This window comes from Choloepus didactylus, chromosome 1 (assembly GCF_015220235.1).
Source record: "Choloepus didactylus isolate mChoDid1 chromosome 1, mChoDid1.pri, whole genome shotgun sequence".
NCBI lineage: Eukaryota > Metazoa > Chordata > Mammalia > Pilosa > Megalonychidae > Choloepus > Choloepus didactylus.
The window spans coordinates 192,021,957-192,047,004 of NC_051307.1; the positions used below are offsets into that span (position 1 = coordinate 192,021,957).

At 41.0% G+C, this 25,048-nt stretch overlaps 1 protein-coding gene across 4 annotated transcripts in view; it reads left to right on the plus strand.

Moving 5' to 3' along the window:
• Positions 1-25,048, plus strand: part of LOC119543015 (myelin associated oligodendrocyte basic protein) — a 54,767-nt gene that overhangs the window by 17,801 nt on the left and 11,918 nt on the right. For 2 of the 4 annotated variants that reach the window (XR_005218509.1, XM_037847594.1), the window contains exons 3-4: positions 13,847-14,056; positions 14,296-14,541. Coding sequence is in view for 1 of the 4 variants with exons in the window: in XM_037847594.1 (XP_037703522.1) it covers positions 13,851-14,056; positions 14,296-14,541 (452 nt within the window). In the remaining 3 variants the exon portion in view is untranslated. Of the gene's footprint in view, positions 1-13,846; positions 14,057-14,295; positions 14,587-25,048 lie in introns of all 4 variants that reach the window. The other 2 variants (XR_005218510.1, XR_005218512.1) reach the window with 2 other exon arrangements.

A 25,048-nucleotide genomic window follows, 5' to 3' on the forward strand; every position in this document is an offset into this window, starting at 1 on the left:
GTACGGTCTTGCCCACACCTTCCTCCACAGCCTCCATGCTCTCCCTCCCTCACTATGCTCCCACCACACCACCTTCTCTGGTTTCTTGAGCACATCAAATCTCAGGGTCTTCTGTCTGGAACATTCTCCTCCACTCATTCTTTGGACTCCCACTCATTCTTGGGACTCAAAGTAAATATCATTTCAGGGAGCCTTCCTTAGTCCCTCAATCTAAATTTGCTTCACTGTTATATTCTGTCATAGCACTTAGTTCCTTTCCTTCAGAGTAGTAGGAAAATTTTAATTATACAATTATTTGTGAGATTATCACTAATGTCTCCTTCACTGTATCCTAAGCTTCATGAGTTGAGGGGACTTCTCTGTCTGGTTCCCCACAGCACATAGTAGGCACTCAATAAATCTTTAAATGAATGACTGGATGTTACTCTTCAGCTACAGTTACCTTCAGTCTTTCTATGTGTGTAATGTTCATACACGTGGCCTCCTCTGTCAGTTTGTTCCATTGTGACCACAAATCAACAGTCTCAGTGACTCCCACCTACAGTTCAGAGGTCCCTCACCAGCCTGAAAACCAGCCCCAGGAATTATTCAAAGTTTCCAGGGTACTAGAGTCTCATCCATTCATGGCAGAATCTGGGTGTGAGGCTCTCTCCTGCTGAGGGTCCTCTGGTTCCTGTCCCACCCGTATACCACCCCCCCACCAAGGGTGCTAGCCTGGAGGTGCCTGAGCATGCCTGGGGACACTGTCAGCTGTCTAGATGCAGACACTGAATTCAGCTGAGAAACCCTGCTACCAGAGCTGTTGCCGTACAATTAATAACCTCTTCATAAGCACCTTTAAAAATGGCTGCCTAATCTCTATCTCACACCCTATACAAAAATTAATTCAAAATGGATCAAAGATCTAAATATAAGAACCACTACCATAAAACTCCTAGAAGAAAATACAGGGAAACATCTCCAAGATCTAGTGATAGGTAGTAGTTTCTTAGACTTTCCACCCAAAGCGCAAGCAACGAAAGAAAAAAATAGGTAAATGGGACCTCCTCAAAATCAAATACTTCAGTTCTTCAAAGGGCTTTGTCAAAAAGAGTGGAAAGGCAACTGACTCAATGGGAGAAAATATTTGGAAACCACATCTCTGATAAAGGTTTGAGATCCAGAATATATAAAGAAATCCTACAACTCAAAAATGAAAAGACAAACAACCCAATTAAAAACTGGGCAAAGAATACAACCCAATTAAAACAATGGCTAAAAAGCACATGAAAAGATGCTCAGCTTCACTAGCTATTAGGGAAATGCAATCAAAACCACAATAATATATCATCTCACACCTACTAGATGGCCGCCATCAGGCAAATAGAAAACTACAAGTGTTGGAGAAGATGTGGAGAAATTGGAACACTTATTCACTGCCGGTGGGAATGTAAAATGGTACAGCTGCTGTGGAGGATGGTTTGGCAGTTCCTCAAGAAGTTAAGTAGAGTTGTCTTACAATGTGGCAATCCCACTAGTTGAGATAGGCCCAGAAGATCTGAAAGCAGGGATGCAAACAGACATTTGCACATGAATGTGCATAGCCACATTGTTCACAATTGCCAAAAGATGGGAAAAAGCCAAGTGTCCATCAACAGACGAGTGGATAAACAAAATGTGGTATATACATACTGTATTAGTCCAAATTCTCTAGAGTAACAGAACCAGCTGGAGGTATCTCTAAATATGAGATTTTATAGACGTGTTTCATGCAACTGTGGGGATGTATGAGTACAAATTTGGTAGGGCAGGCCACAACTCTGATGAAGATCTTCAATGAACTCCCCAAGACAGGCTGACTGTCTGAAGAAGAGAAATTCCATAGGGTAGGCTTTGAGCTGGCACTCCAGTGAAGGTCTTCAATGAATTACCCAGGAGAGGATGGCTGGCTGAAGAAGTGGAAGTTCTCTCTCTTTTCCCTTAAAAGTCTTCAACTGATTGTATTAAATCCAGCTGACTGAATTCTCTCATTGTGGAAGACACTCCTTTCATTTTTGATGTAATCAGCCACAGAAGTAATCAATTGACTGATGATTTAATAAATCAGCCTTCTGGTTTATTAACTAGCCACAAATGTCCTTGAAATAATGGTTAGGCCAGTGCTTGCTTAACCAGACAACTGGGCACCATCACCTGGCCAAGTTGACACATGAACCTAACCATCACACATAATGATGGAATATTATTCAGCAGTAAAAAGGAATGAAGTCCTGAAACATGTGACAACATAGATGAACCTTGAGGACATTATGATTATAAGTGAATAATATTTGTCACTTAGGGACAAATATTGTATGATCTCACTGATATGAACGAATTATAACATGCAAACTCATAGAAATAAAATATATGTTACCAGGATATAGAAAGAGGCTAAAGAATGGGGAGCAGTTGCTTACTGTGTGCAGAATGTTTAACTAAGTTGAACTTAAATGTTTGGAAATGGACAGAGGTGATGATAGCATATTATTCTGAGAACAATTAACAGTGCTGAATTACGTGTGAGTGTGGTGGAAAGGGGAAGTTTAGATTCATGTATGTCAACAGAAGGAAAGTTGAAGGTTAAAACATGGGAGTGTATAACACAGTGAATCTTGTGGTGGGCAAGGTCTGGGATTAACTGTACAAATATAAAAAAGTTCTTTCATGAAGTAGAACAAATGTATGACACTATTTCAAGGAGTTAATAATAGTGTAGTATATGGGGAAAATGTACCTACTGCAAACTATGGACTATAGTTAACAGTAATATTTTAATATTCTTTTATCAACAGAAACGAATGTACTTCACCAGTACTATGGGTCAATAATCGGGGGTGTTGGTGGGGGTGGATAAGAGGTATGGGAGGATCTGGGTTTTATTTTTTATTTTCATTTCTTTTCTGGAGTAATGAAAATGTTCTAAAATTGATTATAGGGTTGTATGCACAACTATGTGTTGATACTTTGAGCTAGTGATTGTATACTTCAGGTGGTTTGTATGGTATGTGAATATATCTCAATAAAACTGCATTAAAAATGGCTGCCTGATATTTGGTTTTTAAATGGCTACCTAAAATTTACATGGTTAATCAATTATAAGAATATTAATAATTAAATAAAAACCAAACCATATTGCTTACACAGTATTTTGTTTTTTTAATGCAAAGATTCCCCTCTCTCCCATCTCCTCTCCTTTGGTAAGCTATACTGATTTTAAGAAAGATACGCTTCACTTTTTCTGTTTTGGCAATTTCCTCACCACCCCTGTTTCTGGAAAATATGCAGAAATTAAGTTTGGGATTTTCCTACCACACTTTCCTGTCTCCCTTCTTCCCCCTCCAATTAAAATTTCATTTACTATTTCTTATGAATACTCTTACATACTGCTGAAAATATATTTCATTTTTGTCTCCCCTCACAGATGACAAGTTAAAAGATTTTATCACTCTCAAGGGCTTTGATTTACAGAGAATAAATGTTAAATTGTGAAATAGAGGTACCATTTTAACAGAAATTCATTCAAGATTTATAGATATTTTAAGTAGTTGAAATTAATCCTCCATCCTTTGAAATCATTCAGTATTTTTTTTTTATGGTGACTTGTCTTTGCTGAAATAAAGTGTGACTTTCAGCATAAATGAGATTCACAGGTCTAAGGAAAAAGTCCTGAATTTTGTTGAAAAGTTTCCATTATTTTTAAAAACTGTTATCTCTGCAGAAGCATCAGTTCACCATTTCTCATTCAGTGTTTTCAATACTAGGCATGTCATCTTGTTCTCAAAGCCATTCCTGGTTACTACTATCTCTTCCTTAAAATTATTCCTAAGCATTTGAAGGGAGAGAGGGAGGCAGTGTGGGCTTTAATGGGAATTTAGTCATGTGTCGGAAGGACTTAGGTAAAAGGAAAGGGAAGTCCTAGGAAGAGCCTGTCTTCATTTGCTCAGGCCTTCTCTAGTTTGTGAATTTGTGGGGGAGTTTTGCATCTTATGGAGCACATTCCTAGTTTGTTGAGGGGAACTCCTTTCCCATTCTGCCTCTTAAAGTGGGGGCCAAGGAAGGGGCCCGGGATCCTTTGTTACACCTGGCTTCACCCCTCTCTGTTGCTGGTAGGTGGCCGTGATGTCATCTTCTGGGATGAATGACACTTGATGAAGTCACCGAGGCTCCATCTGCCTAGTATGGACAGGGTAGTATGGGTCATAAGGGACAACTGCAGTAATGTCATGGTAGTGTCACTGGTCACTCATGAGTTGTGCTGGTTTTTACTTACCTATCTGCTCTGGGTCTCAGTTTCCTAATCTGTAAAATGAGGATAAATGTAAGAGTATTTACCTCATAGGATTTATTATGAGTTTAATCAATTAATAGATGCCATGCATTTAGAAGAGTACCTGACTCACAGTGTGAGCCCACAATAGATAGTGCTATTATTAGCTGTTATTGGCCACTTAAGTTTGCAAAGGGTATGATTTAGGGAATATTAAACTAAGATTTTTGTTTTCTGTAATCCTTAGTTTCAAATGGTCTAGCAGCTCATATACCAAGAATCTTGCAGACCAACCCCAGTCCCAGAGTTTCCTCCACAGTGTAGAATGGATGTTGCTTCTGCCAAGAAAGCTGAGCCTCAGGCTTCCTTCAAGCTGAAGGAGGATATGATAGAGGGCAAGTCTGCTGGAGAGAAGAAGGAAGTGGGAAGAAAAGTGGAGAAAGAGAGAGAAAGGAGGCACACAAGCATGTTCTCATTTTTCTCTGGATGAAACCTCAAAAATGGTGGAGGGGGGGATGGGATATGGTAGAAACATCCATGACACACTTCTGCAAGCCTCTTGGAGAGCCTGCCTTCAGCCTCATGTGGTGGGGTCCAGGAGCTTTGGTTGGGGTAACTGTCTAGGCCAATGGGCCCCAGTTAGAGCTTTTCCTCCCCACATTAATTCCAAGGATGCACAGGAACCAGAGGTTTCCTGGAGTGGATGTGAGGGAGCTGAGGGGACAGCTGGACCAGAATAGAAGGCTGCTGAGTAGGGGCCTTGATTACTGGTGGCTGTAATGGGGCCAGTAGCCAGCAATGTGTGTCATGCCAAGGGGCCTCATAGCAGAGCTCAGCAGAGGAAGATACCACCCAGAGCAGCCGCCCCTTCCCTCATTGCCATGAGGAGTCTCAGTTTTCTCCAGACCCTTACCCACCTAGGGGAGGAAGAGATTGAGATGGGAAATAGTCCTTTTAGGGAATTGAACCTGAACCGTCTATTTACTAGGAAGAGATGGTTTAAACCAAAAGTGATCAAGACACTGGAAGTTCAGAAATTTGGTGGCTCTCTCTCTTCCCTTTTCTTTACAAAGAAACCCAACCAATATTCAGCAAAGGATGGGATTGTAAGATTAGACCAATCATACAGTTTCAGAGGAATGAAAAACCTGCGTTTTTGTGTGTGTATATAACTGAGCTGAGTTTGAATAAATTCAAAATTTCTTGCTTTGTTTGTTAACTTAAATTTTTTCCCCATGTATATATTAAACATCCTATTCCTCAATCCATATAGCATATTAAGGGGTCTTAGGACTGATTATTGTCTTCCTTTGGAGTTTTGATATCTGAAGACCAGAATATTGTTCTCGTACAGGGTTCAGTTCCTGGACAACCAGGGTAAAGACTCACCTCCTGCACTTCCCTCGTTGAGTTCTTTATAACAAGAGAAGGGCAGACCCTTGCTCATGGTTCTGAGGGATCTGAGTGACAAGAGTGGAAGAACTATTCTGTTTTCCAGAATTGTCTGCCTTTACCCTTCACCTCCCAGAGCCTATGCCCATTTACATGTTTGACTTCCTGTGATACCTTGTGAACGTGAAGGGGTATATGGGCCCAACATGCCAACTTACTACTGTATTCTCTTTCCTTTCCAGAAGACAGCCTGAGACTGAGGGACACATGCAGCTTCTATTAAATAATTACCCCACACCCCAAGTGCCTTGTTAGAAAACATGACAGAAAGGAAGGAAGAAAATCCATTTTATGGTCATGGTTCCAATTTCCACCTGCAGTCTTAGAACACAGTGAAGTTGTGTTTAAAGATGTCCATGGTGCTGGTGGTTACGTAGATCCTGGTGCCAACTCTAGAATCTGGAGCAAAATGCATGTGCATTGATTAAAGCTGGCTAATTAATTTGCACAAATTAGGAAAAGGTGATTGGGGTTCACAAAGCAACCCCCCCCCCCGCTGCCGTCCCCACCCAAAGAACCCAGTTTTATTATTTTTGAGTTCTGTTAGGAAAGTCTCTTCCTGTGTTGCCTCTTTTCATTGAACAGACACTGTTGCCCGACCCAGAGGAGAGGTCCCTGACTGGGCCTGGGACTGCTGGAGCACGGGCTGAAGTCTCCGGTCCTGACAGACGCCCTTTGTTCATTCTCTCATTTTTAATCAGGCATCTATTGAACCCTTGTTCTGACCCAGGCATTGAACAGGCTCTGAGAACAGAAACTCTAAGGAGACAGTGAAACAGTAAGGAAAAAACTAAAGTTTCTCTGTCCTCTCCTAGAATTGTGGCACGAAGGAGGGAGGACTGCTCACCACTCCTTGGGGGTGGGGAAGGCTCTGGAAAGGTTCCTCAAGAAACAAGTTGGTTTTGCACTGATGCTCAAGGTGGTGGAGCGTTTACGAAGTGTTGGGTGGGAGGGGAGGAGGAGGAAGAGCCCTAGGAGAGAAGGTTGGAGGGCCTGAAAGGAGCCGCCCTCTTGGGGCCTGAGAGCACCTGAGCTGGGCTGGATGCGCACCCCAGGGGACGGTCCTTCTGAAATAAAAAGCCTTAGCATTAAGAAAGGTTGTCTTCCCCAGGGCCTTCTGCCTATGTCTCATTGGCCAGAATGTGATCGTGTGGGGAGTCATGTATATTTAACTGAGCATGTTGCTCTGCCAAGCAAAATCAAGGTTTGTTACTGAAGAAGGAGGGTGAATATCAGGAAGTCAGCTAGTCATATTGATCACCGTGAGTTTTATATATTTTTTAATTGTATGCTCTTAGTTAACTTTTCAGGTCTCAACATTCTCATCTGTAAATGGGATAGTAAAGACTACCTTGAAGGGTTATTTTGGGAATTAGAAATGATACATATAAAGTGTCTGGCACATCATAGTGCTCAATAAATGGTGGAGGAGGTTTTTGTTCTCTTCCCTTAGGTTCTCCTCCTTTATTTCCTTATCCTTCTTCAAATCTTGCCTCACTTTTCCTTCCTCTTCAGTTTTAGAGTATATGGAAACATATGGAAATCCTGGAAAGATTATATTTTACAGATTCAAATTTAGTTATGTTTCTTTGCATTCTGCTGGATAGTTCTTAATTACTTTTCTCTGCAATTATATGGTATCGTTTGTGAAAACATCATTTAGTATTTATAATGATTTATTTTTAGCTATTAAAATAAATAAAAATGTGACCAATATCATTAGAGACACAGTGAGATGAGTGGAGAGTGTTTCTGAAGAATTCAGCAGAAAGACAGGTCATTTGAATGACTTCTCACTGAAGGGGAAATGGAACTTACTTAGCAAGTTACTTGCATTGGGTATAGTGCTAGGTTTTTACCTGCTTTAATTTATACTCTCAAGGCCCTCTGAATTAAGTGTTGCTATTATTATTTGCTATTCACCTTTTTAGATGAGGGAATGGTATATCAGCTAAGGATTGTATTCAATTGCATGTAATCAAAATGATAGTTGCTTAAATGAGGTGGAGGTTTGTTTTTCTCTCATGTAAAAGGCGTTTAGAAGTCAGAGTCCAGGCCTGGGACAGTGGCTCCCAGGTCATCAAGAACTCACTCAGTCTTCTCTAGTCTCTGTGCTCTGCCACTTGGCCCATCTACAAGGTTGCACCTTGATCCAAGATGGCTGCTGCATTCAGGAATTAATTCGTAGGCCATTGTTCACACACATTTTCATCATCACTGGAAATCCCAAAATTGTTTTCTGGAACTACACATTCTTTTCAAGCACACATGGAACATTTAAAAATTATGGACTAGGTACTAGGCCATAAAGCAAATCTCAAAATATATTAAAGAGTCATTATCATACAGACTACTTTCTCTGACTAGAATGTATTAAAATTAGAAGTCAATGTAATAAAAACAACTCTATACATTTGGGAATTTTACAATGGATTTTGAAAAATAATTGACAAAGAAGAACTCATTATGCGTCTTATACAATATTTAAGATTAAGTGACAATGAAAGTTGTGGTATGCAACTGAAGTTGTACTTATGGGAAAAGTCAGAGTCTTAAATGAATATGTGAGAAGTGTTTGACTCAAGAATATAGAAAAAGAAAAAGAGTATAAACCTAAAGAAAATTGAAGAAAAGAAATAATAAATAAATGCAGAAATTAATGACCTAGAAAAAAAAGAGCAAAGACAAATTGAGAAAACCAAGAGCTTGCTTTGAAAAGAATAAAAATTAGACAACCTCTGGCAAGATTGACCAAGAAAAATAAGAGAAAATATAAATTGATATAAGCTATAAAGGGGACTATTAATGTAAATTTATCACAGATTTTTTTAAAACCACAAGAGAATACTATGAAAACTAACATCTATGATTTTAAAACTTAAAAAAAATGAATGATTTTCCAACTATATAAATTTGAACATATGTAAGGTATGGTCCTTTTTTTTTTTTTTTTATTAACTGTGCATTCACATATAAATATTCTCAAGAAGAAACATGTTCAAATATGGTTAAATGTGGGAAAAGAATTTGGGAATTTTCATTATTTTTGTTCATCCAAGTTTTCCAATTTTTCAACAGTGAATGTAGATTTTTAAACCTACTGAAGGACCGGCAGGGGAGAAGCTGAGTCACACTCCCTTCTAGACCTCTCCAAGTTTACATTCTAGTCCCACACCGTGAGTCTTCTTGGCGCTGGCAGGGAAGTCTTGGCCGCCATCTTGTGAGGTCCCCCCAATTCCACTGTCTACCTTTCCCTTCTGGAGTGAGACCTTACTTATGCTGTTCCTCCAACTTTCAGTCTTTTTCACTCGTGAACAGGGCCAGTGCCCTGCAGCCTTATCCCATGCCTGGGCCCATCTCCAGTTCACCGACGTTCGTCTGTGCCCAACACCTTAGAGAGGAGGGTTGAGCATAGAGAAGACAAAGCAATGTTGGACCTGGTTGAAGAGCATGGGATGTTGGAGTCACACAGACATGGATTTGACTCCCCCGTTTGCCTCTTACTGGCTTTCTGAACTTGGGCATTTTTCTTAGCCTCTGTCATCTTTAGTTTGCTGATGATAATGCCATATTATAAAAACAGGCAAAGTACATAAAACAACCTCTATACAAGAGGTTCTTGGTAAATGCTAATTCTTTTCTCTGCTGTTAGTTACTTGTCTGAATCTTTAACTAACTTACGGGTGAGCCTGGTGTGTTGGGAAGGTATGTGTTGGTGTTGGGTAGCATGAGGGCTCAGCATTCCTAAGCTGACGGTGGTATGGGGCAAAGAGTGAGTGTGAGGGAGGCAGTATATATTAACCAATTAACCATGTTCCCCAACTGAGTGCTGTATTTGTACTACGGGGGAATTAGTAGGCCAGAGCTTTTCCAAAGACTGTAAACATTTTATAAGGGATGGATGTAATTGGAAGGGCAAACAGATTATTTTAAAAACTGGGTGAACTTTCAGCTGGTTGACCTAGGAGGATAGCAGGGTTGTTCCTGGGGAACCTTTTTTCTTTAGGACCACAAGTTGATGGTGAGTCTGCCCCCTGCTGGACATGGTTGGGGAGGGTGGACAGAGAGGAAAGAGTTGTCATGCAATAAAAGTTTGAGAACTTTCCCCTGGTGTTCTGGGAAGGACAGGGCTGCCCAGGGATCTGGATAGGTAGGGAGTGGGTCCAGGCATCATTTTAAGTAGGAAAGTGAGCAGGAATTCAAAGTCACAGGAGACTGGAAGACTTAAAATCCTTCCCTTTCCCCTTGCCAGTCATTCTTGGAAATTTGGGGCAAGTGTTAGATTTTCCATGTTATGTGGGATGGGTGCCTGAACCATTTGGGAGAAAATGACTCCAGAAGTTTGGAGGAATTGAGGATGTGTGAGTTTCCTGTGAAAATTTTAGTAGCATGGTTTCCATGTGCTGAGCACCTGAAGAAATCATTCCTAATTCAGGTTACTCCTGAAGTGTTTTATTTCATTATTTCCCATAGGAGAAACTTGCACTGAGCTTTGGAACATGTTCAAGATTTGGGTAGGGGTTTGGCAGATCTTTAGGGTTTTTATGATGAATCATAACCTATAAATCAACTGTAATTTCTCATGGGTCTATAAATGCTATCTGAGAAAAAGGATTCTCTGGATCCTGTAGACCATCTCCTCCCACCAAAAATTTCTTGCCCAAGAGGCTGCCTTTCTGACAGCCCCTGCTGCTCCTTCTTTCCTGGTCCCTCTTCCTGCAGCTTGAAGATAAGCCCTTTACTCCTCCTGGGAGCCTTGCTTCCTCTCTCCCTGCTCATTTCTTAGGCATCTCATCCATTTCAAGGTTGTGCCTCTTTTCATGAGGTGAAGGACTCTCAAAATGACAGCTCTACCACCTGAGTTTTGGATGCCCATTTCTTCTTAATTATTTCATGCGCCTTAAACTTACTGTCTCTCCAACCAGTGGCATGATCTCCTTCCCCATCATTGTTTTTGCCCTCTAAGCTGATGGCATGACCTCTTCCCCAGTCACTAGGGCTAGAAAGTTCACAGTTTCTCTCTCCTGCACTCTGTACTCTAGACAGGTGGAGGGTGCCCTGGGGGCACTGTAATTCACTCCTCTGTGTCTTTGCTTAGGTATCAGCCATCCCCATCCTTCCTCTAATTATTATTTCCAACTGCCAAATTTCAGGGCCACATAAAATGTTGCTGCCTATGAAGTTTTACCTGGTTCCCAAGCCCAACATATTATTCCCTCTCATTATGAAAGTCCTCTGCATTTTATTCACCTTGTTCTTGTGTTCAAAGGCATGCTCTTCCTTGTGTTGCACTGTTCCGCTGTTCCTGTTTGCTAATGCTGCCATTAGGCAAAATACTAGAAATCGGGTTGGCTTTTATAAAGGGGGGTTATTTGGTTACAAAGTTACAATCCTCAGGCCATAAAATTGTCCAAACTAAGGAACAATAGGCTTCCGTTGCTGAATAATGGCTGATGGCATCTGGAAAACTTCTGTCTGCTGGGAAGGCACGTGGCTGGCATCAACTCCGGGGTTCTGGTTTCAAAATGGCTTTCTCCCAGGACGTTTTTCTCCAAGCATCTGGGAGTATTCTCTTAGTTTCTCCCAGGCAAACTCTGGGCTAGAAAAAGTCTGCTTTCAACGGCTGTCTCCAAAGTGTCTTAGCTGCAGCAGCCTGGGGCCTGTGATGGCTCTTTTTAAAGGATTGGAATAAACTAATCAAGACCCACACTGAATGGGCGGGACCACACCTCCATGGAAATAATCGAATCAAAATTATCACCGACAGTTGAGTGAATCACATCTCCATGGAAACAACCTCATCCAAATATCCCACAAGATTGGATTGAAACATGTCTTTTAGGAGGACATAACATATCCAAAACAGCACATGCACTTATTGATGTGTATGTAACATTCCTCTCTCTACACAGTGAGCTCACATTGAGCAAGTTGTTTATCTGCTCCATCCTCTTACCAATCTCAGTGACTCTTACATATTTGGGCTCACTAAATGAGTTTTGTGGCCATTAACACACTATATGCATCCTAGTCACATACTTTCCTGTCTCCTCAACTAGTGAATAAATTCCTTGAGGCCTGGATGAAGCATGATTCAGGTTTGTGTCCACTACAGCAGCTGAGCACAACCTAAGTATTTAACAAATGTCAGTTGAAAGCAATCCCATTAGTCAGTTAGTGTTTATTGTATCTTGAAGAACTCTAATATTATAAGTTTTGGATAAAGCAGATGAGCTTAGAGAAACTGAGTGGAAGGGCTAGAGATGGAGGAGGAAATCTAGGAGAGTGAGCTGCCATGGGAAAGAGAAGCATTTAGATGGAGGGAGAGAGCAAGTAAGAAGACAACTGGATTTACCATCACGGAGGTCTTTGGGGAATGTATGGAAAGCCATTTTCTTTGAAAAGAAAGGAATAAAAGCCAGATTGGAGTGCACTGAGGAATGAGTGAGAGTTGCAGATATGGAGAAAAAAGAGAACTGAAACTTTTTCAAGAATTTTGGCTATGGAGAGGAGAGAGTTATAGGGAGGCAAAAAGATAAGTGGGATCTAAAGAGGATTTTCTTCTAGGATGGGATGTGCACGTGCATGTTTCAAAGCTGATGGGTTGGGGAAAGGCTTCCTGAGCAAAATATAAAACCCTGAATAAGAAATAAGAAATTTAATTATATTGAAATTACTTTTGCATGATAAAAGCAGGTGAAGTATTAATAAAGAACATTTGTAACATACTAAACAGATGTAACACATTATTTTGACTATTGTAAACTCGGTTGCAAAAAAATGTTTTCTTTTCATAACTGGACTCAATTGTCCCTCAGCCCTTATTTCTATTTGTAGCAGAAGACAACCACAACCACCACAACAAAAGTAAAACTCTCTCTTCAATGTAACTTAGTCTTTTTTGATGTATTCATCATTAAAAACCAAGATCAAATGTCCTGTCTTCAAAGAATCCATCTCTTCTTTATGTTCTTCTTGCACTTGGTGCATTCTCCTGTTGGTAGATATCATGCTGTTTCATCATTACAAATTGCACATCGATGTCTCAAAACTTGGCCTTGAGTGTGTTGAGAGCAGGGTCATTCTCAGCCAATAGCTAATGTTTAGCTATTGGCTCTTGTTGATTAATAGTCACTTAAGTCCCCCATGTGCTTCAGTGTCTTGGAGTGTTAGGTAGGGCTATTTCTGCAGTTGTCACATTCCTAGAAGTTGTAGTAATTAAGTTATGTTAATTCCCCTTTGGAATTTTTTCAAGCCTCAAATTTCTCTTTAATCACTTCATTTTCCTCCTTTTCTTTTTCTTCTCCTCCTTCTTTTTTGTTCTTCTCAATGGAGGCATAACTTACATACAGTAAAATGCACAAAAATAAAGTGTACAACCCACTGAATATTTACATTCATATCACTTCTCAGATAAAAAATCTAGTACATTTCCACCCCTGCACTCCCAGCAGTTTCCCTTCTGAACCTTCTCAGTCAGACCCGCCTTCTCCAAGCATAACCTTGTTCTGGTTTCTATCACTACAGATGAGTTTTGTCTGTTTTTGAACTTCATATAAATTGAATCTTACAGCATGTATTCCTTTTTGTCTGGCTTCTTTTGTTCCACATTGTGTTTATACATGTCGACCTCATCAATTTGGGTATCAGTAGTTTGTTCTTTTCCATTGCCGTGCTACATTTTATTGTATGAGGACTGATTATGGTTTTAATAGTAAACTATTCTTAGCTTTTTAGTGAAATGGCCTTTCCTAAATGTAGAATATTATTTTGCCAAGGATATGTTTGGTTTTGAAATATTTTTCCTATCCTAAATCGCTCTCTGAAACGTTAGGAAGAGTCCATCTTCCTTTCTCTCTTTAAGAGAATGTGATTTAAAATAAAAATAAAGTAAAATAAAACAAGCAAACCCTCAAGTTAGTTCCTCTCTTTATAGTTGGGCAGGGAACTGATCTTCCAGAGTTTTGTTTTTGTGTGTGGCAACCCCAGGTGTTCATGTGACTTACGGTAGCAGCAGGGAGAGTGTTGCTTGAGTAGAATGTCTCCTGATATGATTGTTTTTTTTTTTTTTTTTGGTCTCCCCACCTCTGTATTGCTAATTTCCAGCGAGATGAGTCAGAAAGCAGTTAAAGAGGGTCCCAGACTCTCCAAGAACCAAAAGTTTTCCGAACACTTCAGCATACACTGCTGCCCGCCGTTCACCTTCCTCAACTCCAAACGTGAGATCGTGGATCGTAAATACAGCCTCTGTAGGAGCGGCTGCTTCTACCAGAAGAAAGAAGAGGACTGGATCTGCTGTGCCTGCCAGAAGACCAGGTGAGCCCACCGGTCGCACTCTGCTCTGTGATGCCGGGGCTGGGGCTCTGCAAACCGCCTTTCCCGGAATCCTCACAGGAGGCTCCCTGTTAGGTTCCGCCGCTGGAAGGCACCACTGGGAGACCGGACGGTGGGAGGGGGAGCAGGGTCTTCCTTCCAGTTTCCAGCTCCTTTCAGCATCCCTTAAGCAGCAGAGGAGAGCCACGGCTCCAGCCTCCAGCTTCTTTTGGCCCTCCCAGCCCCAGCCGCCGTGCAACATCCCCTCAGAGGCCCAAGCACCAGCGAGCTGCACCCCCCGCGGTGGCCAAAGCACCAGCCAAGCCGCGGTCCCCTCCGAGGACTGAGCGTCAGCCACGCCCCCGCCCAGAGGTCCGACCGCCACCAGCCAAGCCGCGGCCCCCTCAGAAGACCAAGCCACCGCCACGCAGCACCCCCCTCAGAAGTCCAGGCACCAGCCGCAAGGGGTCCCCCACCAAAGCTTCTAGGTTCTGGTAACACCATCTCTTCCCTTTTGTTCCCCCAGTCGTAAGGTTAGTAGCTGCTTCCTGTGTTTACTAATACCTGAGTTACCTTAATGGCCTTCTTTCAGCCTTACCAAACCTGTGTAACCAATTCCCTGCATTAAATCCCCACTGTTTGAAATACTTAGTGTGGTTTCTGTTTTTCTCCTAGACATTATTGGTACAGTACTCCAGACAGCTATATCCATTGCTTCCTTTGACTAATAGGACTGGAAGTGATTAATTTATCAGTTCAGATTATTGACTGCAGTTACAGACTGAATAAATGCATATCTCAATTCCTGAGACTGAGAGAGAGGAGGAATTCTAAGGGAATATCTGTGTATGTGTAAAAGGAGAGGTTTAGCCATTTTTCCACCCATCTTCCCAACACTCTTCATCTGATGTTAATCTCAGTGACAAGATCATTCACTCATTCAGTCATTCAGCAACACTTATTGCATACCTATGGTGTTCTATATATCATGTTGGCAGAAGGGAATATGGTAGTGAACAAGCCAGGTTCACTAGGACCAAACTAGAATAGTTGGTCACTTTGTAGACTGTAAATGCTCTAATATTTTCATAATCAGTATATACATTGGGCCGGATCCCTGAGCAGAGAGTTATTGGCTCTGCCCACAGGAGTTTGGGGCTTCACTGAGGGGGTCAGGCTAGGAGTACAGAGTAAAAGAGGATAATCCATGTAAAAAGGAAAGGAGTAGAAAGCTTATAGGCTTGGGGAGGCATGTGTTCATTTGCTCCATCTTAGGCAGACCAATACTTTTAATATTTGGAAATGGAATGGCTTTGTAAGTTAGAAGTGGATGTTATTTGTATTTGAGATTCTCATATCCATGATGACACCCAGCACCTGCTTAGCACATTATTGTGTGTGCATATCACAATATATTTACAGACTTAGTATGCATAAGGATCAGCTGCTGAAGATGCTCCTAGAGAATCTGATTCATTGGGTCACTGGTGAAGCCTAGATCTGCATTTTCAACAAGCACCCCACTCCAAGGGGTAGTGATGCAGGTGGTACACAGGCTACACTTTGAGAAACACTGATATAATTATTGACAAGTAAGTGATCCAGATTTTCTGTGATATGTAGTAAAAACTATGGAAGGTGGCAAATTTATTGTACCAAATGATAAAGCATTAAAAAAAGTATAAGTTCAGGGGAACTTAATTTGTGAAGGAAGTAGTGGGCTACCAACCACCAAAACTTTAAAAACACTAGATTGCCTCATCATTAATTTAGGACCTCCTAAACATCTTCTGTGAAAGTGGCCAAGGAAGGTAAGTTTTGATATATGGAAGTGATTAGAAAATATGCTGAGAAGAGGAAATCAATTATACAAATTATGGCGATGGCTTCAAGCCACCATCTGCAGTGAGTTGAGTGATGACTCTTTAGGAGACTGGAGTTCAGACAGGATATCAAAAGGAGAAGGAAGAAAATAGAAGCAAACTTCACCTTGGCCACGAATTTGGATATAGCCTTGCTAATTTCATTCTCCCGACTCAGCAGCTGGGGTATCCTAGGGGTGGTGTGTTTTGACTCCTTCGGTTAACTGCTCTCGGTGGGTATCAAAGGCTGCCATTGCCTCCTCAGGCCTTGCTCTTTCTCTGGGTGCAAAGGGCCCGAAACGCTCCATTCATAATGTGCCATGACTTCTCATTTGCACATTTGAGCCCTTCCTGAGATACTTGTTTTTCCTTCTTGGATTCCCAGAGGTCCCAAGAGAACGTATTGGAGCCATTGCTTCAGCATACTGTCTATTCCTTTATTTATAGTGATTAACTTTCTCAAATCACCGGGGTCAGAAGTTAATAGGAAGAGATTCCCTCTTAAGCAGAGCCATTAAATTGCACTTAAAGGATAAAAAGGGTCTTCTGAAGCAAACTTGCTTTCTGAAAGGATGCCATTTTTGAGTTCTTACTGTTAGAACTTAGACTATTTTGACAAAAGCCTTTTAGGTCCTTAGTTACACCCTTGGAGGGGTTTTCTCAAAACCAAACCAAACAAATAAAACAGGGATTAATCTTAGAAACCAATTTGTGAGTCCCTGCATCCTGACTGAACATGGCAGCATTCTCAGATTTGATGGGAGGAAACTCTCCAGTTCATTCTGCTCCCTCAAGTCTCTAAGATTTGGGGATTTCAGAAGGTCATCCTTGCTTTCAGGGCTAACAGAGGTGTTTCCCAGGGTAAGCATCTTTTGGTTCGTCGGGATTCCACTGTTGGGCACAGGAGATCTGTGGTTTTTTGAAAACCACTGTGCTGGTGAAGGACTGGTTCGGGGCCAATCAGTGCCTTTGATTCATTCTTTCACAACATATCTTGTACCAAATTGAGCCTTGTACACCAGAAACCTGGAGGACTAATTCATTTTTGCCAATATTTATCAAGCCTATTTATCAAGACCATGTACATGGCGCTGCACCAAGTGCTGGGCAATCAAGGGAGATGGTATATGTCACTGGTCAAGCTCAGATGGTTGATGAGTGGCTCATTTCCTAGAGATGTTGCTCCTCCCTCCTAGGCCAACCCCGAGATTGGCTGCCTCTACCCTCCACCCACATTTAGTAGTTCCAACTTCCCTGATCTTTCTCTTTTCTCAGTCATTTATTCCCTCGTCTGAGTTTAGTAGATGTTAAAAATAAAATTCCAGGAAAAATTATTGATTGTTAGAGGTTAAATGTGTCAAGTGACTTCAGGTTCTCAAGAGAAATTGGTATCTAGGAGACAAAGAAGTGCTAGTCTGAAGTCTTAAATTGAAGCAAGCCCTCTTTTTGTGGTTTGTTGACCACCCACCATTCAGGGCTAGGCATGGTAGTGCATTCGTTTCTAAAGTTTGGGACAAGCAGAATGACTAAATGCTAGTTACATTAGTAATAGTAGAGTAGGAATCATTTTACTTCCCCCTTGTAACTGGAGAAGAAAAGATTATGTTTGTAAATTGTTTTGGGTTTACTTGGAATTATTAGGACCTCCGTAGGACAGTGCAACTATAAACGCTCATATAATTGAGGAGCTAGAATTCACTTCAGAAGAATGATGACCCATGACTGTCAGGGTCCAGGAGTGTAGAAGGGCATTACCAGGTATCAGGGCCAGCTGCTAAGGCTATGATTGTTGTAGAGATAGCTTGCCTGCTTCTCAGGCATGCGGACCAAAATTTATTCCAGGCACTTTCTGTAATATGACTTGTCCTTCTTTTATCTTTCCTGATGCCAAAGAGGTAGACTCTGAATTTTCTCCTCACAGAAAGCCATAGAGCATTCTCCCTTTCTTTGTGCAGAACTGAGAAAATTAGCCCTTCTGATCCTTTTGCTAAGCCCTTCTTCTATTTCCCCAGCTGGCAAACACTAACTTTATAGTCAATGTTAGAAAGAACTTCTTTCTTGCATGTTTATGCAAAAATTCCATCCAGCCATATATTAGGCTTAATTTAACCCCAGCGGTTATGCTCTGGCAATCTCCTCAGTCAACCAAAATCAGAAATTGATCTGTCTTTTCAGGTGACAGCAGAGTTAGAAAAATGGCCTGAGCACTTCGCTCTCAGAGCAAGCGATCATCCTGCTTCTCTCTCAGATGGCATTATTGCTTTTATGACTTTGGGTGATTGAACTATTGAATCTTGATCTACCTGAGTCATAAATTCCTTTCCATTTGGGAGCAGGCTTTAATACATCATGGTCGTTCCTATAGCACTATACCTTATGCAGAGCAGGTGCTTATGCAGAGGACTGGGTTAGCCAGAGAGGCCACTGGTCCTGTGAGCTGAGCGTTTTCTTCCAGTCTTACGGGCCCTGCCAGTTTGCATGTCCTTCCCTGGTCCAGACCAAGTGGTTAGCCTCTCTCTCTAACAGCCTAATCCCATTGTCCCCACCTTCCTACTACACTGAGCCTAGATCAAGTGACAGATCCCTGGTGCTAGATCAAGCTCATGACCCACCTGCATGGCACAGTGTTCTGTGCACAGCTGGAAAGGTCTCAAAGCCTGACAGGTTGGTGCCACCACATATGGATGGGCCTCCACCTCAGCCAGGCCCTGACCAGACCAGCCTGCCCTCCACCAACCCAAGCACGTCTATTGGGATGCACATCTGTCTTTAAATTCTTGCCCTTAGCCTCTGAGGATGAAGCATTTCTTCCCTGATTAGTCAATTCCTCCCCCCACTGCATGTACACACACTATGATCTTCCTCCCTCCTCCACTGTCTTCTCCAGGGTCTTGCTCCCCACATATCTACCTCCCTACCAGCTTTAGTCACTTCATATTGTCTCTTTCTCTTGAGATTTTAAACATGTCCACTTCTCTCCTATCGACAGTGAATTTATCTCTGGCCCCTGTGTTATTTCTTTTCTTCCCTTCCCAGCCTAATTTCAAAAAGAGTAGGGTAAACTCATCACCTTTACTTCTCCAAATCCCATTTACTCTTTGGCTGACTGTATTCTGATTTCTCCCCATTGCATCCCAATTTCTTCTGTGCAAGATTACCCCAGAAACAGATCCTGAAATAACAATGCAAGTGCAAACAATTTATTTCGGAGGTGAAGAGAACACTGGAGAATGGGGGGATTGAGACAAGGAAGGGAAGACAGCCATTTAAAAATGCACTATCAAAACAGCTCCCATGGGTGCTTAATCCTGCCAAGGAACTCTGGGAGCCAGTATAGGTCAGGCATCTCAGAGTTAGCCTATCTGAGGAGTGAAGTTCAACCAAAGCTGCTTGGGGGATGAGGGTATTAATTCTTCAATGCTTCCAGCCTGCCAAGCAGGTAGCAAAGTGAATTGCAGCAGCAGGAAAAAGCCCTCTAGCTAAGGGTCAGTGTGTACAGACATGGTAAGGGCGAGGGGCTATGGGTGAGCCACCGACAGTGTCTCCTCCAATAGGTTTTCTATGACCTTCATTTTGCTTTGCCTAATGAATATTGAATCCAGCCCTTATGTCAATGGCTCTGTCTCCTAATTTGTTGACTACTCAGTCTTTACATTCTCCTTTCTTTTGACTTCCATGATTGTCCTCTTTTCCTAATTCTCTGTAGGAACCTTCCTTCTCAGGCTCCGTGAGTGCTTCCTTTTCTGCCAATGGCTTAAACTTGGGCCCCCCTAGGGTTCCATCCTGGGCCTACTCCTCTTTCTTTTTTTGAGGGGGGGGGTATCTTCTGCTTGGGTGATTTTGCTGCCTTTTATGTTTTCAATATGACCTGCTTGCTGACAGATTCCCAACCTTGCTGCAGCTCTAATGTTAAACTTATATATGGGCCACTTTGCTCTGCAGATCAACTCAGATGTTATCCTATTTAACCCATCCTTACTTAGCTTCTTTCCCATGAAGACTTGCTTTACTTTTTGTTTGCCGCCTCAGCAAATAACTCTCCTGCTACATCTAATCACCCAATTAAATGGCAAAATCCTTGCCAATTTTATGTTCTAGAATTGTTAAAGTACATTAAGAGCTTATAGAAAGAGGTGCAGAAGAGAGAGGCTAAAAACGAAGGAGAAGGAATGAACGCAGTTGATAGAGTAAGGCTCCTCCATTGCACATGTGGAGGGACTGGCTTCGGTGGGAGCAGGAAAACTGTTTAGTTGGGCAAAGTAGAGGGAGACCCATTAATGGGTGTTAAGAAGGGAAGAATGTTATTCCCTGCAGATGGGAGAGCTGGAGGTTTGAGAAAGTTACGGTAGGTTTGGAAAACTGTAGACTTGTACTGACAGCTGGCTGAGCTCAGCTCAATGTAGTTATACAAGAACCATTTGTTCTTAAGGAATTCACTCTTCAAAGAGGGAAACAGATTGCCACCTCCAAAACCACCAGTGGATTCATCCAACTCCACATCCAGTCTGCTTTCCTTCCAATTTGCTCTGCCAAGTGCCCACACAGCAGCTGTTCTTAATCTTCGTCAGGTACCTCCAGTGCTCTAACTCTTCCATTTTTCTCTTCTCCAGCCATGAGACACCCTCTTTCTTCATTTTCCTCCCTCTCCACTTTAGAAGCCATGGCCCAACATTTTAATCTGTCTCATAGGTACACTCTGAATATCTATTTTATGCTCCTGGGAAAACCCCAGCTCTGGATGAATCCCACCATCTGCTTTCAATGTGACTGTTTCCAGGCAGCTGAACCTCTCTGGAGAAAAACACACAGCAGGGTAGTAGTGATTGGGTGCAAGCAGGATTATGCTCACTACTAAGCACCTCTTTCCTTCTGGGCAGTCACATTTCATTTACTGCATTCAGACAAAGGAGGAAGCCATGAATCTGAAGTGTGTTGTGTATGTGAGTGTAGTTTTTGGGTACATACATGCACACACAAACACATGTATCCCAGGTATCAGATTTGTTGAAGCATAATATACACCCCAGTAAAATTCACCCATTTCAGCACATAGTTCTATATATATAGGCATGTTACCACCACCATAATCAAGAAGTAGGATATTTTCATCCCCCTCCCCCAAACTTCCCTCAGGCTGCCCCTTTGTAGTCAACCATGCCACTCACCCCACAGACCCTGACAACCGCTTCCGTGTTTTCTGTCCTTATAGTTGTGCCCGTCCCAGAATGTCATATAATTGGAATCAGACAGTATGTAGCCTTTCTAGTCTGGCTTTTTTCACTTAGCATAATGCATTCAAAATTGAATCATGTTATTGTATGAATCAGTAATTCTTTTTTATTGCTGAGTGGTGTTCTATTGTATGGATGTACCTACCAAAGCTTTGCTATTCACCAGTTTAGGGACATTGTTTATTTCCTCCAGTTTTTACTGATTATGAATACAGGTGCTATAAATTTTCATATGAACACAGGTCTTATTGTCTCTCAAGTACATAACTATGGCTGAGATACTGGGACATATGTTCAAATTTGTATGTTCAAATTTATAAGAAACTGTTGAATTGTTTTCCAAAGTGCTTATACCATTTTGTAGTCTCAGCAGCAATGTGAGATGGTCTTCACACTTGTTAGTACTTGCTAATAGCAGCTTTTAAAAATTTATCCATTGTAGTAGGTATGTAGTGATTCTCATTGTAGGTTTGCTTTTGCATTTTTCTAATGATTTATGATGTTGAACATATTTTCATGAGCTTATATACCATCCATATATCTTCTTTGTTGAAGTGTCTGCTCAAATATTTTGCACAATTTTTTGAATTTGGCTGTTTTCTCATTATTGAGTTTTGAGAGTTTTAAAACTATATTCTGTATACCAGTCCTTTATCAAATGTATATTTTGCAAATATATTCTCCCAATCTGTGGCTTGCTTTTCATTTTCTTACTGTGTCTTTAGAAGAACAGCAGTTTTAAATTTTGGTGAAGTCTAATTTGTCATTTTTTCCTTTCATGGCTCATGCTTTTTGTGTTATTTGTAAGAAATCTTTGCCTAACCCAAGGTCACAAAGATTTTCTCCTAAATTTGCTTTCAGAAATTTTAAATTTTAGGTTTTACATTTATGTCTATCCATTTTGAGTTAATTTTTTTGAAATCATCTGAGGGATAAGTTGAGGCTCATTTTTGGCACATGGATATTCAGTTGTTCCAGCCCCATTTGTTGAAAAATCTATCCTTTCTCCACTGAATTACCTTTGGACATTTGTTGAAAATCAGTTGACCACATATGTCTGGGTTTATGCCTGGATTTTCTATCCTGTTCCATTAATCTGTCTTTCCTTTCCCCAGTACCACACTGCATTGATTACTGTAGCTTTAGAGCAAATACATAAATCAGTGTGAATCTTCCAACATTGTTCATTTAAAAAGTTGTTTTGGTGTTCTAGTTCTTTTATTTTCCATAAAGATTATAGAATAAGCATATCAATTTCTACAGTGTATCCTGGTGGAATTTTGATTGGGATAGTGTTGAGTCTATAGATCAATTTGGGGAGAACTATAACAATACCAAGTCCTCCAATCCATGAACATGGTATATCTCTCCATTTATTTGGGTCTTTTTTGTTTTCTAGTTTTCAGCTTACAAATCTTACACATATTTTGCTTTATACCTAGGTACTTCATGTTTCTTGCTGGTATTGTAAATAGCATTCTTTTCAATTTCAAGTTCCAATTATTTATTCCTATTATATAAAAATATAATTGCTGTTTGCATATTGACCTTGTATACTGTGGTCTAGCTAAACTCACTTATTAGTTCTAGTAGCTTTTTTGCTGACTGTAGGTTTTTTTTTTTAACATTGACAATCCTGTTGTTTGTGAATAGAGATAACTTTATTTTTTCTTTGTTTATGTATATGTTTTGAACCGCTATTTCACTTAAAACATTTGGTTCTTAAAGAGATATTTTAATAAGATTAAGTCCCATCAAACTATTTTTCTGGATAATTAAAAGGAGTCAGTCCAAAGGCCTGAGCTCAACAAGATAGTGTTTAGGTTGCATTGTACGTTCATGCCCTGTGATTTCTTCAGTCCTCATTTCAAAATATGGTTCATCTTCCCTCATGCCCATTGATCATTATGCCTATTGGCTAAAGTTAAACTTTAAAGAGTGGGCATGGACATGTTTTGAATTTAAATAATTATAGAGGTTCTAATTACTATTAGAATTATTATTGAGATTGTTGCCCAAGATCAGTAGGCACCAATGTCACCTTGATGTTTATGAGAGATGTTACCAAAGCTCTGGGGATTGGTTTTACATCATGGATTCAGTAACAATTCAGATTTAGAGCCAAACTCTTCTTGGAAGGAATTAATACCTTCAAGAACAGTTAGGTGATGATCTTCCATGTGTGGTTAAAGACTCCTGCTGCTTTCCTTTTGCAACCTTATATGAGCGTGAGCTTTTTGTTTCTTCTGCACTGCTAGTGAGTAGTTTTTCTAATTTTCACCCTTCCAAGCCATGATAAAATACAATTATTGGGACATTTTATGTAGGGATTGACTTTTGTGTAATAGTGACCTGTTATTTTCCTATATTGGGTTGGTCAGTGGGGATGAGATGTGGGGTATTCCATGGAGGCATAAAACCCCTTTCTCGTGGTGGCAGTGGTGAGCCTTCGTGTAGCTCTTTGACTTAAGAGCCTTCACACTTCTTACTGAGCATTTGGTTGCCCTCTCCTGGGCTCAACTGGTACCTCCACTGCCACACTTTCAACAATCTAGTGCATTAATTCATTTATCTGTACATCTCCCTTGCTGGAGTGGCATGGAGTCAGGAGCAGGGGACTCTGTCTTACACTCATGTTCCCAGAGCTTGGCTCAGGGCTTGGCTGATGTTATTGACTGAACGAGGCCTATAAATATACCTAGCAGTAGATCTGGCACAGAGGGAAGGGTAAAAACTTTGGCATCATGTTTGAGCCTGAGCCCTACTGTCTGTTGATTCTCTTTGGTCAAGTTACTTATTCCCTCAAAGCCACATTTTTTCCATCTGTAAAATGGGGACATTATCTACCTCATTAGTTAGCATGATTGTGAAGTGCTTAGTTAATCACACTTAGTTCTCGTACTAGGTAAATGAATGTTATTATAACTGTTATCCAATGAATACATTGTGTCATTTAATCCTAACTATTAGCGGAGCCTCCCTCACCCCCAATTCAGTTGCCTCTCCTGGTAGACTTGGAGTTCAGGGGCTGTTGCTGCACAATTTGGCCATCCCCAGTGCCAATGGCAGTGAAGTGACAGTTGGATATTAGATGCTCATATTATCTAGGATGCCATGGCAGCTTTTTGCAACCCTGTGCAACCTGTGGGCTTCCATGCTAGTCTCAGCATCACAGTTTTATATTTAGCAAGATCCACAGGGATTTCTAATATACCCAGGCTGCCCCCATGTTGGGGGGTCATAGAGACAAGCCAGAGAATGTGGAGAGACCCTGTTCCCAGATTTCAAGGGATGTGTTCCAACTCGCCAGGCTGTAGTCTACTCTACAAGCTTCAATAAAGTACTTCTTCATTTATTTTTTCCTGGTATTCTCAATCCTGTCTGAAGGGACACAGCATTATTAACTTGACATATAATTTGGGATTCTAAGATTTTGGAAAATGCTATTGTTAATACCCAAATACATATTTTATTTCTAATTTTTAAAACCCCCACAATGAGAAGTAAAGCTACTATCTCCATAAGCTTGGCCTCTAGTGTAAAAGCCATATTCCTAATGCATGCATCTTGGTAATTTTTTTAGTTAGTTTTAAAATGAAGAACTTTGATGATTTTTTAAAACTTTTTACAGGGCCCCATTTCAGAGGTGGTAACACAGAGTTCTGCAATGTAAATAAGTTGTAATTATGCAATATAACCCCTCCGTTGAATTAGCTTGTAGAAAATGCTTGTCTGGGGCCACAAATTTATAATTTCTTTACTGGATGTTATTTGTTTCCTCCTTGAACACAGTCTGTTTCTTTCCCGTCCAAATAGAAACACATCGGTATGGCCATATATTTGTAATGTGAGTGCATATACTCTGTGTATGTGTGTAGCAAAACTGTTTTCCTCTAATGTTT